Source organism: Bidens hawaiensis, unplaced genomic scaffold, assembly GCF_021521415.1.
Source record: "Bidens hawaiensis isolate Kalapana, Puna unplaced genomic scaffold, B.hawaiensis_p1.1 tig00040082_1, whole genome shotgun sequence".
NCBI lineage: Eukaryota > Viridiplantae > Streptophyta > Magnoliopsida > Asterales > Asteraceae > Bidens > Bidens hawaiensis.
The window spans coordinates 96,434-117,619 of NW_027497066.1; the positions used below are offsets into that span (position 1 = coordinate 96,434).

The 21,186-nt window shown below is 37.5% G+C and overlaps 1 protein-coding gene across 1 annotated transcript in view; it reads right to left on the reverse strand.

Moving 5' to 3' along the window:
• Window positions 1-19,201: 19,201 nt before the first annotated feature.
• LOC143591819 (putative LRR receptor-like serine/threonine-protein kinase At1g07650) overlaps window positions 19,202-21,186 on the reverse strand; it is a 38,512-nt gene continuing 36,527 nt past the window's right edge. The window contains exons 21-23 of the mRNA XM_077071910.1: window positions 20,232-20,469; window positions 19,826-19,976; window positions 19,202-19,749 (exon numbers count right to left, since the gene is read on the reverse strand). Coding sequence (XP_076928025.1) covers window positions 19,375-19,749; window positions 19,826-19,976; window positions 20,232-20,469 — 764 coding nt within the window. The 3' untranslated portion in view covers window positions 19,202-19,374. The remainder of the gene's footprint in view (window positions 19,750-19,825; window positions 19,977-20,231; window positions 20,470-21,186) is intronic.

Sequence of the window (21,186 nt, forward strand, 5' to 3'; positions counted from 1 at the left end):
TTTCTTCTGAAAGAGAAAACGTAAGGCTGCATGATCGGTAAAAACGGTGGTCTTCGAAAGCACAAGATAGGAGCGGAACTTGTCGAATGCGAAAACAACGGCTAAGAGCTCCTTCTCGGTTGTGGTGTAGTTCTCTTGAGCATCGTTCAATGTCTTACTAGCATAATAGATGGGGTGAAAATGTTTATCTCGTCTTTGCCCCAAAACCGCTCCAACCGCATAATTACTAGCATCGCATATGAGCTCGAACGACAAACTCCAATCGAGAGAACAAAGAATAGGAGCACTTACGAGCTTCTCTTTCAAATACGTGAACGCCTTCACACACTCATTATCAAACACAAACGGCACATCTTTCTCGAGAAGTCGGGTCATCGGACGAGTAATTTTGGAGAAATCTTTGATAAATCGCCGATAGAACCCCGCATGGCCCAAGAAACTGCTAATCGCCTTCACATTCGTCGGTGGAGGAAGTCTACTTATATTATCAATCTTCGCACGATCCACCTCAATACCGTCTCTCGAGATCTTATGTCCCAACACAATCCCTTCAGTCACCATAAAATGGCATTTTTCCCAATTTAGCATTAATTTCGTCTCAATACACCTCTTCAACATCTTCTCAAGATTAGCCAAACACTGATCGAAAGAATTACCATAAACCGAAAAATCGTCCATAAACACCTCCATGGACGTTTCTATCATATCCTGAAAAATGGCCACCATACAACGCTAAAAAGTAGCCGGAGCGTTACATAGTCCAAATGGCATGCGTCAGTACGCAAACGTGCCATACGGACATGTAAAAGTCGTCTTCTCTTGGTCTTCCGGTGCAATGGGAATTTGAAAAAACCCGAAAAACCGTCAAGGAAACAATAAAACTGTTGACCTGCCAAACGCTCCAACATCTGATCAATAAACGGCAACGGGAAGTGGTCCTTCCGGGTAGCATCATTCAACCGCCGATAGTCAATACATACTCTCCAACCGGTAACCGTGCGTGAAGGAATAAGCTCATTCTTCTCATTCATCACAACGGTCATACCTCCCTTCTTTGGAACAACTTGGGTCGGGCTCACCCATAGAGAGTCGGAAATCGGGTAGATCATTCCGGCGTCCATCAACTTTAACACCTCCTTCTTCACAACTTCTTGCATATTCGGATTGAGGCGTCTTTGTGGTTGCACCACCGGCTTGTACTCATCCTCCATTAGAATCCGGTGTGTGCAATAAGCGGGGCTAATGCCTTGAATATCGGAAAGTCTCCATGCAATCGCCCTCTTATGTAGTTTCAACACTTCAATCAGCTTCGTCTTTTGATCTTTTGTCAGCTTGGATGACACAATAACGGGCAAGTTCGAGCCCTCATTAAGATACACATACTCCAAGTGTGACGGGAGTACTTTTAACTCCAACAGAGAGGGTTTCTCCTCGGAACCCGCCTCACTCTCACAACAAATCTCATTTACCTCAATCATCTCGGGAAAACCTGAAATCTCAGCTAACTCATCACAAACCAAGTCGTTCTCAAACAACTCATCCTCACCCAAATCATCACAATCGACCAAACCATTACTTCCCACGAGATCCGCACCACAAATGTAATCGAAACAGCTATCAATACCTGCAATAAATGAGTTAATAAAATAAACCGAGTGGCACGGACCACTGAAATCATCTTGATCACTCGGGTGTTTCATCGACCTCGCGACATCATAAGTAACATTTTCATCACCAACCCGAAGCTTGATCTTCCCATCATACACATCGATAAGTTCCTTCGCAGTTCGTAAAAACGGACGACCAAGAATAATGGGAACCTTCTCGTCGGCCTCCATATCGAGCACCACAAATTCAACCGGGAACACAAACTTATCCACCTTCACTAACAAATTCTCGATAATACCTCGTGGATATTTAACCGAACGATCGGCCAATGATAAAGACATGCGAGTCGTGTAAGCTCGCCTAACTCCAACTTCTCGTATAAAGAATACGGCATCAAATTAATACTTGCACCCAAATCCGCCAATGCATGGCTCATCGCATCACTACCAAACAAAACTGGAATCGTAAACACACCCGGATCCGACAATTTCTCGGGTACGCAGTTTAACACTACCGCCGAACAATCTCCCATGAGAGGAATCGATGATACCTCCCCAACCTATCCTTCCTCTTCAACAGGTCCTTAAGAAACTTTGCATACTTCGGCATGTGTTGGAGGGCTTCAATGAATGGGAGGTTAATTTTCAACTGTCAGAACATATCAAGAAAGTGCCCATACTCCCGCGTATATTTTTGGTGTTTCGCGCGAGCGGGATACGGGTATGAGCATGGTCAATCAAAGGTGATGGCCGGACTTCAACCGGCTTCTTCTCTACTGGCGGTGCAACTGGTGCGGTGTTCTGCACTTTACCCGGTACTTCCATCTCGATTTCTTCATCCATCACCTCTTCATCTTCCACTTCAAATTCATTCCTTCGCACCTCGGGACCCAAAACCCTACCGCTACGAGTAGTAATTGCCTTTATTTGAGCGGCCGGATTCTGCTGAGTAGATCCTGAAAACTGTCCTGGAGGTCTTTCATTTAATTGGTGAGCAAGATCGCCAATGCTTCGCTGCATGTCGAGCATAGCTGATTATTGATTCTTCAAAAGCAGGTCATGATCGACAAGGTTCTTTTGAGTGGCTTGATCTCTATTAAGGATTTGCGGCATCATTTCGTCCAACTTCTTACTCAGATCCGGCACATTATTCGAACTTTGACCATTAAAACCTTCATTGTTATATTGTCCCTGGTTTCGGTTGGAGGGAGCTTGGAAACCAGGTGGCCCACCAGCCGGACGCCAATTCGAGTTACTTTGCCCTTGATTCTGGTACTGACTCTTGTAGCTGTTCCAGTTCTGATTATTGTTGTTGTAAGCATTAGGGAACCTGTTCTGACCAGCCACGAAATCAACATCTTGATTATTCATTAACAGACAATCCAGTGTACCATGACTACCTCTACACATCTCACATTTATCCACCTTAGTCTTTAACTCTTTTATCTCTTGGGTGAGATTCTCCAAAGCAGCAGCCATACCAGTATCCAGATTAACCTGATGCACTCCTCGAGCAAATGAGGGTGTACTGGTGACGGGTTTGGAATTCCCGCTTCGTGGCTTCTTTCAAACATCTCGTTACACTCCTCGGTCTCGTTCTTCCTGTCCATCAGATTGCCCCCAGCAGCTGTGTCAAACCTCGCTTGAGGACCCAAGGTGTGAGCCCATGTTGTGAACAATAGGAAAGTAGATTCTGAAAACGCTCCCAAGCTTGGTAATATGCCTCATCCGGTTCCATGTGGAAGGAGTGGATCTGATCACGGAAACGAGAGGCCTTAGCAGGTGGAAAATACTTCTTAAGAAATGCGTCGCGAAGAGCCTCCCATGTGGTGAATGTTCCAGCAGGTTGCGAATCGAGCCAAGTGGCAGCACGATCTGAAAGTGTAAACGGGAACAGGTGAAGGAAGATCGCATCCTGGGTAGCACCTTGCAGGTTAAACGTTTTAAACACACGGGTCAAACGGTTGATGTGTGCCGGTGCATCTTCATCTTCACGGCCATGGAACTGGTGGTGATTGGTGATGTTCATGACATAGGATGGGATCTGCCATGAGTTAGGGTTATTAATGTCGGGGTGACAATGGGTGAGTGATCTCCATGGAACCCTTCAAAAGCTTGATGGTACACGGTGCGGTTATTCTCGGCCATCGGAACGGGTCTAGGACTTGGTGGTGGTGAATTTGCGGGTGATGATTTTGGTGAAGTATCGATGGTAATTGGTTGCTTTTTAGACGATGATGAACTTGAACTCACCTCGGACTTCAACTGAGTGGATTCAAAGTAGTCCAACGGTGGCCCTTGCGAACGCTGATGTGGCATATACCTACAAAAATGCACAAGACCGAGTAAGTAGTTTCTAATATAGTGACTCTAAACCTGACAATAAATAAACAAACAATAATAAAAAATACTTGACTTAATTTAGACTCCTACGAATCAAACAAAACGAAACAAATAGCACGTATGTAGCCAAAAGGTCCAATCAACGCTAATAACGCAATTGCCAAGAATCCCCGGAAACGGCGCCAAAAACTTGATGTGCTAAAAGTAGTTTAATATTATTGAATAAAATTACGCTAATCTAGACACTAAGTAATAAATTCTAGACTCTTAAACTTAACTAAACTACTAACCGGCAAGTGAACCGGTCGACTCTGGTACAGCTAAGTAAGTCCGGATATCGAACCCACGAGACTCTTTAAATTACGTTTACTAGCTAATTAGACTCGACTACAAAACACGACTTATTATTTATAGTTGTTTAAGAGGGTTTTTTTATTTAAAATACTAAATTAATACTATAACTAAAACTAATTAAGAAAACAAGTAAATTAAACGAAAACAAAGTTTGTTATGAAAATAAGATGATGATGAGAAAACTACCTAGGCTAGACTCCCCTAAATTTCGGTAATGAATTGACTTGGGAAAATATTTAGTTATGGACTGGGATCTTAAAATAGACACTAAAAGAAAAACCAAATAGGACCCCTGACCCTTCTCAAGAGAAAACCTATGGATTTCTAACAAGTTTTAACGCATACCAGTATTAAAAATCAAGTTCGCTTACGGTCACCCAATTTGTTTACAATTGAGTTTCTTTATACGAAATCCTACCTTACAGCCGGAAATCAAAGGCAATTTAATATGATTAATTGATTTGATAAACAATAATAAATAATTAACCCTAGAGGGACTCCTTACGAAGAACTAAATCTAGCAAGATTAAATAGTAAAGACTTATCAATAAACTAGCACTTTACAGATTTTAGGTTAGCAGCTCACTTAGGTTTATTTAACAATATTATTCCTATGATCTTATCGCGAAATCAAATCATAAAATAATCAAGAACACAGAGTAGTTGACCTAATAGCAATCCTATCAGATGACAAACAATAATCAAGGAAAACTATGGAATAAAACTCATCAAACAATCCTAAGCAATCATACGCATTAATTAATTATAAGCAAATCTTTAACTAAATTATAAAAACCTTAACTTAAATAATCCCAAATCAAATCAACACGTCAAGATAAGTTTATCATAAGCCTAGGCAGTCTATAACGTTTAGCCTAGCATCTTAAAATTAAACGAAACAAACAAGCAAGAATTCATGGTGTAAAATAAACAAAAACGAAAGAAACAAAAGATAAAACCCGTGTTCTTCGTCTTTAACCAATACGCGCAACACCAGCTGATTCTTCGACTCCAAAGCTTGCTGAAAACTCTTCTCGGTTGCCTCGGGATTCAACAAATTCGGATGTGGATTTAAGGTTTTTTTAATGGTGAGTTTAGGGGTCTTTATATAGGCAACAAGGGTCCAAAAATAGGTTAAGACGGTTTAAACATGAAGATTCTGGAAGCATGCACCATCAAACACCTCGCCGCGCGGCGGGCTTTCCCTCCCCCGTCGCGCAGCGCATCGGCCTCAAGGGGGGGGGTGTCTGGTCCACTTCGTCTGGTCCGGTTCAATCCTGGTTCGGCTTGTTTTTGCTTGTTTTTCTCCCTCTTTTCACCGGAATTATAACCCGAAACCTAAAACCTAAAACTAAGTTAGTAGTATACAAATCTTTCAAGAAACCGACCAAAACTAATAAAATATTATATAAAATATACACGGGATTTACGTATAATAAACGTTATATCAGTATTCGATGTGTGTATTAGTTTTATATTGCATATTTACAATAGTGTGTATCAAATATGTGCAATAGTGTTGTATTCTATGCAATACGAACACTTTTGCATATATGCAATGCACACTATTACACATGCGCACTATATCGACCAGGTTACCGACAAGTTGTTTTTTTTTTAACCAATAACAACATATAAGAATAATGGAAAAAAAAACTTCAAAAAAAAATTTCAAAAAAAGTTAAAAATAGTTTTTTAAGAGTTTTTAGAAGTTTTTAAGTTTTCTCTTTAAGTGGAGTTTTCACTAGATCCCACCTATATATATATATATATATATATATATATATATATATAGGGTTAGGTTAGAATAAAAAATGTAAAAGTTTATTTACATTTTCTCTCTCCTGAAAACATATATAAAAATTACTAAAAATGTAAAAAAAATAGCAAAACATTTTTTTTATATGTTTTTGATGTTTTGTATTAAATGTAACAACATATATTACATGTAACAAAAAAAAAACGATGTTACATAGGTTTTCACGGGTTTTCTCAACTCAAGAGGGTTTTCAAACTATACTTCTCCAATATATATATATATATATATATATATATATATGGTTTGGATAAAATAAAAATCACTTGAGTTGAGAAAATTCTAAAAACTCATTCTCAACCACATGTTTTTAATTATATGTATGTATCTATAAGTTTGATTAATTTATTTGTTTTTTTTCTAAATCTAACGGTCAAATGACTGTCGTCGTAGGGGACCACATCATTAAAAACACCCATGAGAAACCGGTGAGGATTTGCCGGTTTCAGTGAAAAAACAAACCCCATTTTCCACGCATGAGGGTGGGTGGGGAGTTCCCATTTTCTGCCAACATTTCCTGGCATTTCCCTTGTGGGCATAACTTACAAGGGACTCGGGTCCCTCCTCCATTTTTGCTTGCCAAGCAGTGTAAATTACAAGTTATTATTCGAAAATTTTTATACATGTGGAGTAAGGTTGCAAAAGTCGCTAAGCTTACCTTAGGCAGTCGACTGGGGAATTAGGTGTACTCGGAAAGTACTCAGACATAGTAAATATAAAGAAAATTAATTTAGGGTATTATATATATGTCAAATATTATAAGTTTACTAATATTTATAACAAAATAGGTGAATATAAATATAAATATGATAAATACATTTTTAAATAATTAATTATCTTAAAATTGCTAATCATTAATTAAAAAAATATATTTATTCTTTAATACTATAGAAACATGAATTATGTTTTGCTTTTTTGAGTCAAAATCGGCCCAAGTTCACCGACTAGATGTGATTCTTGCTGAGGTTGACAATGTTTGATTGATTCTTAGTAACTAGGTAGAGTTAAAAAAACTTGCATCGACGATATACCTTGTTACATACATTTTTATGCAGTTATCCCCCCTTTGAAACAGGGACGATATACCTTGTTACAGACATCTTTATGCAGTTATCCCCCCTTTGAAACAGGGACAGTGACTTTTGACACCCGTATATAAAAGTCGTAAACCATTAACGACGGTAGAAAATTGGGAGATGATGACAAATAAAAGTATGCATACCCATGTGACTTTTGTAATTTTGTCGGATATAATTGAGTGGGATTTCATATCATTTGATAATAATTGTTTTGGACGTCTTAAAATATTGGAAAACTAAAATTTTACAAGGCGTGTTGCGTCGGAAAGTTGGTTTGTAAAACCCAAGCGTTACAATGGTAAGTCAATATGAATTCGATCAGTATCGGTTATGTTTATTACGTATAAACAACGTTGATAAAATCCAATCGTTAAAACCTAAAAAATAAATTCATCAAATTAATATATAAAAAAACAAATATTTAAAACGGCGTTTACTCTGTAGGTAAAACACAAGCATTGCGGTCCCCGGTGTTGCAAGGGTGAATCGGTAGAGCCCGTGCGTTGGAAAACCCGAACGTTACGATGGCGAGTCGATGCGATTTCGGTCAGTTTCAATTATGATATAACCAACGTTGGTACAACCCAATCGTTAAAATCCAAAAATATAAATTCGTCAAATTAACCTATGAAAAATAAAAATGTTTAAAAAGACGTTTATTCGGTTGGTAAAACCCGAGCGTTGCAGTCCCAGGTGTTGTGCCAACGAGTCGGTACTAGGACATTGTCGGTGCCATGCGTTGCGGCGGTAAGTCGACGTGAAATCGGTCGGTTTTGGATACGTTCGCTTCGGTATCAGACCAAAAAAATCAATAAAACCCCTGTCACACCCCAACAAAAGACGAAAATGTCAAGGTGCGAACCATGGTTCACAGCTCACAAGGTACTATCATACAATATGAAATATAACAATATCTATTTAATTTATTTATTTCAATTTCAAATATGTGCACAAGTTCCAAACATGACAAATATAATCCAAATTAATTAATAATTCCAAAATTAAGATAAAATAGAGCAAATATTATTTATGTTATTTTCTAAGGTCTTTCTATGCGTTCTTCACCTTAACTTCAAATCAATTGATAACCTGCACATGTGTAGAAAATAAACAGAGATTTGTCAATAACACATGTTGAGTGAGATGTTCACCAGTTTCGACACTAATAATAATATATATAATAAATAATAAATGATAAATACGCAAACAAAATAATGTGAGTAGTAATCAATCAAACCGTGAGCAAATAATGTGTCAGTTGACTGCTGCCTTGCGAATTGGGCAATGGCTACTATGACTAGCATACAAATGTGATTGTCGGTTTACCATTGCCATGAAAACGGGTTTTGGCTACTAAGTCTAGCACATAAATGTGATTGCCGATTGACCGTCACCATGCGAACGGGCTTTGGCTACTAAGACTAGCATATGATTATACTTTAATGTGATTATGATGGACCCTCTGAATGCGATAAAATGAACAGTTAAACAAATAGCAATTAACATTTAACTGAGATACATACAATATTTACGTTTGCGAGTTTGTGTGTATATATGATATGAAAATATGAATTAGATACGCATGTGTCCCCAAAATGTTTGGAAACAGTAAAATAAAAAGGGGAATGAAATCTCACCTTATTGCATAAGCGAGTGTGCGAGAAATAAGAATAAAAACATGATTAAACGAACGAACCGTCCTTTAACGAGAACAGCGAGTCGGAAGTCGGGTTTTGGTTAGTAGCCTTAAAATCTCGAGATAAAAATAAAAGTCTTCTGGACCGAAAGTTGTTTCCGACCAGAAGTGATAAAGTGATAAGGGCAACACGCATGATTTTGAGCTCGAATTTCCTCTACTTGAATTTCCTTGCCTAGTCCCTTGAACCCCTTCACCAGGATTTGACCCACAGGTCTTTTGCCGCTCCTCTTTCCACCCTCATTTGTCCGAGACTTCAGTGATCTTGATGTCATCAGCGGGCTTGGTTGGGTTTCTGCACTCTCTTGCAAAGTGATCAGTCTCGTTACAGTAGTAACATCTAAGTTTGTCTTTATCAAACCCAATCCCATGACCAGCATTGTCCCTGAAACTGTTTTTCCCATACTTTCTCATGAAGTTTGAATCTCGATGAATAGCCATGGCCCGCTGGTACTTCATGTCCATCTTCTTGAGATCTTTCTTGTTGATTTTGGGAATGTTCCTTGTTGGAATGAAGGAGGTAGGAGCTTTCCTTGCATCAACTCCTCATGATTTTCCATGAAAGCATGAAATAAGGCAATGTGAGAGTCATCAATGCGAGGAGTGGAGTAGGATGAGCTGGCAACAGAATTATCAATCCCATGAGCTTTCAAAGCCTGCTAAACTGCCTTGTTTACTGCGTCTTGAAATGAGTTTGAACTTGATGGTGCTGGTTGACTTGCAGTAGACTTGAATGCAGTGTTTTATGTAGGTTGAGTTGAATATGCTTTCACTCCATCTATCGGATGAACTTTTGGATGAGCTTGACTAAGAAAAGCAGAACTGATTCCTGAACCTATAGCAATCCAAGCTTGATTTAGTGAACCCAAATGGTTGTTTAATGTCAGCTTGCCATCCATCTCAATTAACTTGATGGTAGAGATCAAGTCATGCATGGAGATGACATTCAGATTTGTTGTTCGCTTAATGGTGATTACACTGCTATTCCACGTGTAAAGCAATGAATTTAGCAGCTTGTAGTTTATTTCTGACAGGCCGGTATCAATTCCTACATTTCTCATCTTTGTTATCAACTTTCAAACCTTCCAATAAGACTTCCAACAGTTTCCCATTGAACATGATTAAACATATTAAATTCGCCCTTCAACATGGCCTTTCTGCAGTTTCTCATCTCCAAGTTTCCTTCAAATTTTTCAACAAGACCATCCCAGAATCGTCTAGTAGAAGTGTGGTCTCTTAAAGTCTAATCAATATCTTCTGATAGACACACTCTTAACACTCCGTATGCCTTTTGATCTTCAAGGACCAACTTCTTGTCCTCTTCTCCATATCCTTCAACGGGAGTCTCAAAAGGTCCTTCAAGTGTCATGGTAATGGTTTGTGGGGACCAACATTGATGGATCTTAGAAGAGCAAGAGCAGTCATCTTGATATAATTCTTGAACCTCCGTTTGAAATCGTCAAAATTACTTTCAAACGTCATTAGTTTTGGAAGTTTCGTGGTGGTTCCTGCCTCGTTCTCTAGCATCAAACAGTTTCTCAATAGCTCAAGATCGTTTTCCATCTTTTATTAGAGTTGGAAGATCAACACTTGAACAGAAAGCTGATTTTGACAAGTAAAACGAATCGAGTCGAGTACAAACGAATCGAAACGAACAGATTTAAATCGAGTCGAGTCAAATGGATCGAGTCGAGAGGTTTGAATTGAGTTGAATGAAAGAGTCGAGTCGACTGAAGTTGAGTCGAGTCGAGTGTGTGAATCGATTTGAATCGAATCGATTCGAGTAAGAGACTCGATTCGATTGAAATAATTCAATTCGACTGGAATGCCATTCGATTCGATTCGAATTTCAGTAACTTCCAAAACACCTTTTTCACGTACGTATTTGATGCCAAGCACTCTTTTTACCACTTTTGAACTTGCTAATACACCCACAAACTCGAGTAGCACTTTAACACCCTTAAACACACCTTTAACACAGATTTTCAAGCTTTTAAACAACACATTGAAACATGTTACACTTCTAGAAAACCTGTAAGCAACAAGTCTTGCAAAAACACACGTCTCAAACACTCAAACAAGATCAAGACTCAAGGTTGTGACCCAAGAACTACAACTAGTAGAGCCGAAAGCTCTGATACCAATTGAAGGTCACGAAAACGGATCTAACAAGTTCTTGAATCAATTTTGACTACTAGCTAGCGGAAATCACTAGTAGTTAACCAAGATCTCGAATTTTGCTTTGTTTTATTTGTTACGGTTATGGAAAAATATAGGGAAAGAATGAGAGTTGGTGAGAGGATAAGGAGGATTATGTTAGAAAAAAGGTTGTTTGCATGAGTATGATTGCACTATTTATAGTGCAACCCATACTATGCTTCATCTATCATTAACAGCCCAATGGGCTTTAGCATACATGGCCTCGGGTCCAAACATACACAAACAGAAACCAATAAGCCACTAAGATACATCGTTAAACAAACAGACAAATACAGAAGAATTATAAAGAAAACGGGGCGCAACAGGTAGGAATCACAAGTAAACCCAAGACAAGTTTTTTGAGGAGTAGGGTTCGGCTCGAATAGGAAAACTAATTTTTCTAAGAAAGCTAGAACAGAGGGCATTTTTGTCCATGAATTATAACCCTAAATCTAAAAAAAAACTCAATTACATTCGTCACATTCACCCAACTCCTACTTCTCAAAAAACTTAACCACCACCATTCCATTATCTACTGCCACCTTTCCGGCCACCGACATCCTCCCGAAGCCTCCAACATAATCCACCGCCACCAGCGTCACCTTTAACCACTTCATTTGACGGTTATTTAAAGCGATAATTGATGGACTTAAAACTGGTATGACGAAGAAACATTCAAATGCGCTGTAAACATCGAGTCTCCCCCGACACAACATATAACTGACAGAGAGATGAATCGCCAAAGAGATAATAATGTTACTAACATGTAACTAACGGATAGAATCATGTCATTGCGTATATGATAATAATGTTACTAACCAGAAATAAATAATATATGATTCCATAATAATATGGATGAATTAATACGTTAACTTTATTAGATACGAGTACAAAAGACTAACGATTTCATGTATGAAAGTGCACATATGTTGCACTCTGATCACAAAATTTTACTGGGCATGCCAACAAAATATTGGATATAACTTGAATTTAGATTATATAATTATCTATTATCTAATATATATAAATGATAAGTTTGGTGCCGCTAAGCCCCTATTGGCTCGCTTGGCAGCACCTTGCTTGTCTATAACATTTGTTTTTTTTTGTTTTTTGTTTTTCGTTTCGGTATCGCAACTAACATAACGAAGCTGACCAAATGTCCATTTTGATTTTTTCTTTTGTTTGTTTTAATTCCAATAACATAACGAACGTGACGGAAACCGACTGAATTCGCATATACTCAACGTCTCAACGGCAGAACTGACAATGCTCGGTTTTTCCTAAACCCAAGTGTACCGACCGACACCACTTCATTGGTCCACTCAATTTTTATATGTTTCCCTTTTTTGGCTCCGGTACTACAAACTTAGCCAAAATTGACCGAATTCATGTCCAATTACCGCCTCAATCCTCGGGACCGACAACGCTTGGGTTTTACTGTTGCCCTGGTTTACCTGCCAAACAAACGTCGTTTTAAATCATTTATTTTTTTATATGTTAATTTGAAGATTATATTTCTTTTGGACGCTAAGGTTTTACCAATGGTGTCTATATCATAACGAACTTAAACGATACTAACTGAATTCGCGTCAACTTACCGATATAAGTTCGGGTTTTACTAACACCCGGATTTTAACATTGAGGTTTTATCAATTGCCCCGGCGCGTGTAAAATTCTAGTTTATATATATAAGTTTAAAATTGGTTGGTGACGCTATAATGTGATTGGATCATGTGACAACACCATATTGGCCATTTTATTATTATTTTTAAATTATATTATGTTTTTTTGGATTGTTTTTTTCTCTCCTTTTTCGTATTATATGTTTACGATTTAGTGTCGATGATTATTAAATTCGCATCAGTTCGCTGTCGCAAGACGCATGTATTTTTTACTGTTGATACCGTCCAATTTGTGTTGAGTTGTTTTCGGTTCCAATACAGATAGAACTTGCGTATTTCGTTGCCGCCAGGCGCAAAATTTTCTTGTTACCGCCTATACTGTCCAATCTATGTTGTCACGCAGATTATTTTGAAATATGTATTTGTGGTATGGGTGTTGACAATTTTTCTTTTTTTCTATTTCCTTTTTCAAATTATATTATACGATTTAGTGTTGATACCAACGATATTGACCGAACTCGTGTCGGTTCACCGCCGCAAGGTTCGAGTTTTTTTTGTTAATGTCGATACTGTCCAATTCGTGTAGGTTTGATGCCCATGCCGATACCATTGCTGCCGACCGCTGCAAGGCACATGCATGGTTTTTTTTTTCTATTGCGGGCGATATCATTCAATTCATGTTGGATCGCCAAAGAGCAGCCGACCCGACGCAACGTAGCAAGTAAGAGCATTCTCAGCCCATTCCCTTAAAATATGTGAGGAGGATTTGTAAATTATATGGTATGGTTATGAGTGGTTGTGAGTAGAGAAAAGAGAAAATGTTATATGGAAAAGTTAAATTTGAGGATTCACTATTCATACCCTATAATATTTTAATAATTTTGAAAAGTGGAGGAAAGAGAAAAGATAATGATAAAGGTATAAAAAATATTATTTAATTAAACAGGAGAGAGAAAAAAAAAATAATTTGTAATGTAATTATAAGATATATATGGATACAGGATAGGAAATGAGTTGGGAATGCTATGACAACTAGTTTTACATAAAAAAAAATCATGGGTGTCACTTTTGACTCTTAATTGGTCCACCCTGGTGTCCTGTAGGTACAATCAAGCCGGTGGTTTGGCTGTGACGTGTATCAATTTATTGTTCTCCAAAATTCAACGAGTCAATGGGTATTCAGACCAGTGGGTTCCATATATAATGGGGTCAATAAATTTTGTTTAAAACACTACGAAACACTGTAGCTTTACTAAAGGTTAGGCGCATGTGGCTTTTTTTTAACGACCAAAGAAATTTTTATATATCACGAATTAGCTCGATTAGCTAGTCACTAATCGAACCACCAGTTTTACAGCCAGCCAAACAAAAACATAAGTAGTACACCGGTATCTCTGCTATGACAAATTAAATGATATCCACCTCTCCTAGGCTAAATTCACCATTTTCGATCTACTTCACAAAAAACTCAATGCTTTTACATCCCCGATCAAGCTACGTATATGTCACGAAATTCTGTCTGATATAACGTATAATTGCCAGCTTGCTATTGAAAACCAAATTATTCCTCGTCTTCCAAATGCACTAAATCATCACAAGACACCGCATGAAAAACCTTAGCTTCTCTCTTTGGCAGCTGAAAATTCTTATGAAGCTCCAGCAGCCAGTGGGTCACAAGATCAAACGCGAAAATTGTCAGGACTTTACATCATTGTTTAGTGAAACAAAATCGTCCCCACAAACTGGACAAAGACTAGACGACATAGGAATATGTCTTCTAATCAACGAGAGATGCGACATAATCCGCTCTATTTCAGCCCTCCAAAGCGAGAATCCCAACCTATATATGTTGGTACAAGATTGTTCCATTTAAAAGTCCAATCCGACCCATTAATTACCAGCTTCCAGGGCCGGCTCCGAGAAAGCAAAAAAACTTTTTTGCCGAAGGCGAAAATTTTTTTAGGTCTTAAGTAAAAGAAGTACTTGGTTATAATTTGGGTTGTGTAAAAAACTTTTGAATAAAAAAAGTATTAAACATGTCTCAAGTGCGGATAGAACCCACAACCTCTTGATTGTGAGTAATACCCATTTGCCACTAGACTGAACAAGTGGTTATGTAATTATGTTTAAACATTAAATATACATATTGTTTTTAATAAAAATACATATAATTTTTTTCAAAAAAAAATTCGGGTCAAGCGGGGTGTCGGGCCTGTGGCCGTCGACCACCCAGCCACACCCATGGGCCGGCCCTGCCAGCTTCCTTTAACCATAGGCTCTTAATTGAGAACCCTACTTCAGCATCCAGGACCCATTCTAGCTGATCATCTGCCACACTATATTTTGATGCTAACTAGTTTATGTTTATGATTAAGTGCCGACTAGTCATGATCAACAAAACCGGTTCCTGGAACCGAACCGGTGGAACCGAACCGGAACCGAACCGGTTCCTACCCGTTTTTGGTAGGAACCGGACCCTATCTGATTCAACCCGATGATCCGTGACCGGTTCTTGCATTTCTGAGTGGGAGCGGGTAGGAACCGGAACCGAACCGGAACCGGTTAGGAACCGGTTCTAGTCGTTGGATCGAGTATAGCCGTTTTTTTTGGCCGTTTTTTGACCGTTGGGGTCAAAAATAGCCGTTTTTTGGCTCCCCCAAGCACCCCACTACTAGTATAAATAGGTATTTGGTGTCATGGGTTCATCACAACACTCAAAACGCAAACCCGAACGCAAAAAAATACAAAAAAACGCTATTACAACGTTTTGAGTTCTCTAATCTCTTGTTTTCTCTTCTTCTATATTCATATTTGTTGTTATGGCTGCCTCACAATCATCGGTTGGTCAAGGTTCCAACGCCGAACCAAGTTTCGTTCGTATTGTACCTCATAATCGTAATCAAGAGATTTGGTGCAATTGGGATTTGGTTGAATTGAGTGACCATTCATTGAAGGCTCGGTGCAAGTTTTGTGGGACTTATTTAAACCCACTTTCGAATTCAAATTTGAAGAAACACATCGAAAAACCGTATTGCGAGGCGTTGAAAAAGAACGTCGATTCGCAACAAACGCAAAGGATAGTGAAGGCGGAATATTTACATACGAAATTGATCGAGTTCAAGATCGTATGGCGAAGTTTGTGATTCAAGAAGCTTTGCCGTTTAGCCACTTCGACAACCCTCGCTTAACCGCCATGATTCGAGATACGCTTCAACCACAATACACTCACGTAAGTTGTCATACTCTTAAACGTTATTGTTTAAAATTGTGGAAGAAGGCCAAAGAGGTACTAATTGCATATTTTGAAAATATAAATACGGGAATAAACTTAACTAGTGATGTTTGGTCGGCTCCACATGGTCTACCCGAATCTTATCTTTGTGTCACCGCTCATTGGGTAGACCCGTCATCGTGGGAAATGATGAAACGCACCATTGCTTTCGAACTCTTTGAGTATCCACATACGGGAGATAATTTGTTTGAAATTTTAGATTATGTTATAAAAACTTATAAACTAGAAAATAAAATATTTTCAATGGCATTTGATAACGCGTCGAATAATACATCGACGGTTGATAAATTAAAATTAAAATATACGCCGATTTGCAATGGTGTATTTTTTCACTCAAGGTGTGTTGCACATATCATTAATTTAATCGTGCAAGACGGACTTGCTTCGGATGAGGTTACATCGGTTATAAACGATTTTAGACTAATGATACATGAAGTTTTTAAGAAAAGTAAAAAAAGACAAATGGATTATAGAAAATTTTGTAAAGATACGGGAAGAAAAGCTTTGGGAGCTAATTGGGATGTACCTCATCGATGGAATTCCACTCGCATAATGTTTCAAAGTGCTTTGAAAAAAAGAGAAACTTTACAAATGTTTCATTATACTCTTGCCGAGAATGATTTGGCAATCCCCTTTTCAAATGAGAAATGGGAAATTATCAATGACTTATCGACTTTTCTTGAAGTTTTTAAAACATCAACTACGAAACTATCGGGAACGTATTATCCGACAAGTCCCTTGGTTCTTTCGGAGTTATTTTTAATCGTTAACAATCTTAAAGAATTTGAAAATAAAAGTCCAATGTTTTCAAACATCATATTACCAATGAAGTTTAAATTAAAAAAATACTTTCTTGAATTGCCACCGGTTTTACTTGCGCCGCCGCTTTAAACCCAATGTTAAATGTTACGGGGGTTGAATGTGTGATAGACGAAATTTTTTCAGCCTTAGATATGCATGAAGTTGACCCAAACTTTTCAACAGAGGCAAAAAATGATTTTAACTTGAATTTTAAATTTATGTATGACTTTTATTTAAATAAATATGGGTCAAACATACGCATGCCTATGCCGGGGGGTCTTCATCAAGTTCAAGTGCTACTAGAGTACGAGATCCCATGATTAGCCTTATGAACATTGTTCGCAACGTAACGGCTAAAAAACAAAGGGGTAACACCCCTTCGAGCGAACTAGGAAGGTATAGTGCAAATGATTACTCTACCGGTTTATCCGAAGAGGAATATGGCACTTTTGATGTTTTGGCTTGGTGGAAGGTAAAGGAAACCGAGTTTCCGATTCTTGCCACCATGGCCCGTGATTTACTAACCGTCCAAGCTTCTACGGTAGCTTCGGAATCCGCTTTTTCTCTTAGTGGCAGGGTAATATCGGTGAGAAGAACAAGACTAAATTCGGAGTCGGTGGAGATGTGCATTTGCTTAAAGGATCACTTGGACTCAATCGATCGTATTCAACACGTAACCACTCTCGAAGATGAAACACCACTTGATGTTCGAGTGCACGATGAACAAGAAGGCATTTCTACAAGTAATTCCGAGGAAGAAGTCGCCGCTCAATAATTACGACGAACAAGAAGGCTTTTCTAGAAATAATATGTCACAACTTTATATTTATAAGTTTAATGTTTTGTTAGTTTGTTTTTGAAGATTTTAAAACATGTAACCTTTTTTTTTTTTGAACTTCTTAAAGTAAATAAAATGAATTTTATGTTAATTGTTTTGTTTATTTTTCATGCTATACAACTACGAATCGTAGTTTAGAATCCAAATCGCAAACGAAAAACGAAAAAAAAAAAAATTTTTTACACTGTAACCGGTTGGAACCGGTTACAGTACAGGAACCGGTTTAGGAACCGGTAAGAACCGGTTAGATAGGTTAGGGGTCCGAGGGTGGGAGAACCGGTTCGGTTCCCTAACCGGTTCGAGCCTGGAACCGGTTTTAAAGGGGGTTTTGAATATAGGAACCGGTTAGGAACCAGTTCCGGTTCCTACTCCGAAACCGTTTTGAACATCTCTAGTGCCGACAATCAAGGCACATGATCGATCAACTCTTTATTAATTGTAGGTCCTCAACTGCGATCAAACAACTATGTTCTTGGATCAATCTCACACCAAGCTAGCGGAAATCACTTGTGTGTAACCAAGATCTCGGATCTTGTTGTGTTTGATTATTTTTGGTAGAGAGAGAGAGAGAGAGAGGAGAGTTGGTAGAAAGTATGGATAAAATATGACAAAAGATTATAGATGCATGTCTATGTTTCTCTATTTATAGGATAAACATAGAATGCATACACTTCATTATTTAATTATGGCCCTATCACCCCAATGGGTTCAAAGTACATGGCCTCAAGCCCAAACATACATAAACGAACTAAAGCTAATAAAGTACATCGTGACATGATCGAAATAATACGAAAGACTAAACAACAAAATAGGGCCCAGCATTATTGCAAGAGAAAACTGAATAAAAAACTTGTCACAATAATTCTCTATTGATCACTCCTTCAATATTTTGTTATTTTTCAAGGCTTACTCATTTATGTTTACGAATTAGTGCCCATACTTTGATACCAGCCTTATTCACGTAAGCTTGCATCTATATCACGCAGGTTTTAGCAACCAACTACATGTTATTTTAAATATGTTTTTTATCAGAAGTTATACGAGTACCAATACTATTATGTATGTTTATTATTTTGGGTGTATTGACTTTAGCATTACGAACCTAACCGTTATTAACCGAATTCAGTCGTTGTAGTATCGCAATGTGGCAAGTTTTGATACATTGTTGTGATAATTTAAGTACTGATAAACTACAAGATATTATTTGAATCTTGTTCACAACAGTTAGGACATCTAGCGTCTATAGAATGCCAACGAATCCTATGGAGACGACATGTATGAGAATAAAATTTCGTCTTATGAGAGTAAAATTCATCAAGCGATGATAAATTCATGTTATATCAATCATTAAAACAATTTAAATTTTCCAAGGGTCATCCTTGTTGAAAGGTCCTCTCAATCCTATACAAATAGTGGTGGGTTTAAATCTTGCAATGTTAAGACTAGGAGCTATTCTGAAAACAACAAACACAAAAGTTCAGAAAAAAAAAAGAAAGAAAGAAAGAAAAAAAGACAAGTCTATAATTTTTAAATAACAAAAAGTTGTAATGAACCATATCCATGCATTTCAGAATGAATAACTATTCTAGCACATTTGATACCGAATAATTGTTTGCTGCGTATAGGTATCCCTCTAACCATTTGTGATATTGGCATTTTCAAGGCTCGACGACACTTGAATATTTTTATGAAATATCCATTACGAAGGATTTAGAAAAGAGTATCGCTTACTGGAGCAACAAACAACTTGCTTCAGAAATTTGACTATTGGGATACAGGTCGTGCGAGATAGAAGATGATGCTTTAGTGAATGCCTCCTGCTCATCAGAGTAAGGGGACTGTATCTCTTCAAGCTTTAATTTGAGTGCTTGCAACCTGAACTCATCATCAGCTGTGGTTAGATTAATATCTGTTTTCGTAATTTCGATATGGCCCTCGAGCATATTTACTACTTCAGACATTGTAGGCCTAAGAGCTGGGGACTTATTAATGCATAATAAGGCGATCTCTATCATTCTCAATGCCTCTTTTTTGTTGAAATTAGAACACAGTTCATGATCCACCAAGTCCATCAAACTCCCCTTTTGTTTTAGAGAAACAACCTAGAATGGAAGAAACATATTGATCATAAGATTGTGAGTTACTTGGGATTAATTCAGTGAATAGAGTGCGAATTACCCAATCAACAAAACAAATAGATTCTTCAGTTGGTCGATATTTCATATTATTCCTTCCTGAAACAATTTCAAGTGCAAGAACGCCAAAACTATACACATCTGCTTTGTAGGTTAAGTGGCCCCTTAATGCATATTCTGGGGCCATGTACCCTCTGGAGAACCAAATACAAAATTAAAAAAAAAAGTAACAGAAACTGATCATGACGAACAAGAAAGAATATGATGACTGCTTATTTGGTAGATTTTATGGCACAAGCTGATTTCATGGCTTATTTTAGAACTTGCGTAAAGTTCGTTTTTCGTCCATGTGGTTTGATCAAAATTTTCATTTTAATGCAAAAGTTTATTTTTTTTTCAAGGAGACATTGAAGGTAAAAGAAAATGAATAGAATTAAGAAGACACTCACATAGTTCCGGCAACTCTGGTTGTAATGTGAGTGTATTCTTCGTCATCAAGCTTAGCCAAACCAAAATTTGATATCTTTGGGTTAAGGGCACTATCCAAGAGTACATTTGTTGCCTTGATGTCTCTATGGATCATTCGTAGCACCGACTCTTCGTGCAGGAATGCCAAACCTTTTGCAATGCCAATACAAATTCGTTTTCTTGTACGAAAATCTAATTTTATTGTAGCTTTATCGTTCTCTGATTTATGAAAAAAAAACAATAAAATATTATTCAACAACTTGTGTTTTCTTTAAACATGCAAATGAGATATATATTCTCTCTCCTTTTGGTTTACATGGGTTTCTTTTCTTAACTTTGTATATTTAGTACTACAAGAAGTCATTTCCTCATGAGAAATTCTCACCAATATTATTCAAGACCTGATTACATGAAGTGTAGTCTAAAGTTACCTATGGGTCCATTTATAAATCTAATTTGTTAGCCTTAATTTGTTAAATTTACGTGAAAATATAGTTTACAGACAAGTTATGTATTTATATATAATTAATCGGTCCTTCTATCAATATGTAAGATATGTAGCTGACTAGGATACGCCTTTTAGTATAGGGTTGTGTCGATTCATCCTATATACCGATCATTGTAAACAATTAAGGTTAATGAACCCCAATTTTCTCTTCCATTTTCTCTTGTTTAAAAAAAAGAGCCATGTGATTTCAATACAAAAAAAATTGTTTGCTGTAGATTTTTGTTTTTCATCTTTATTATTTTTCATACAAAGATGATCATGAAATTCTTGTGTTTTACAATTGTTATCAGAGCAATGGTTGTAGAAGATAATCGGTGAATTACAGAACTATAAGAAAATAATCGATAAACAGAAGCAAGGTAGAATCAAAGAAGTTTAAATCTATGTGACACATTGAACAAGATCGATCAATTAACAAATCAAGAACC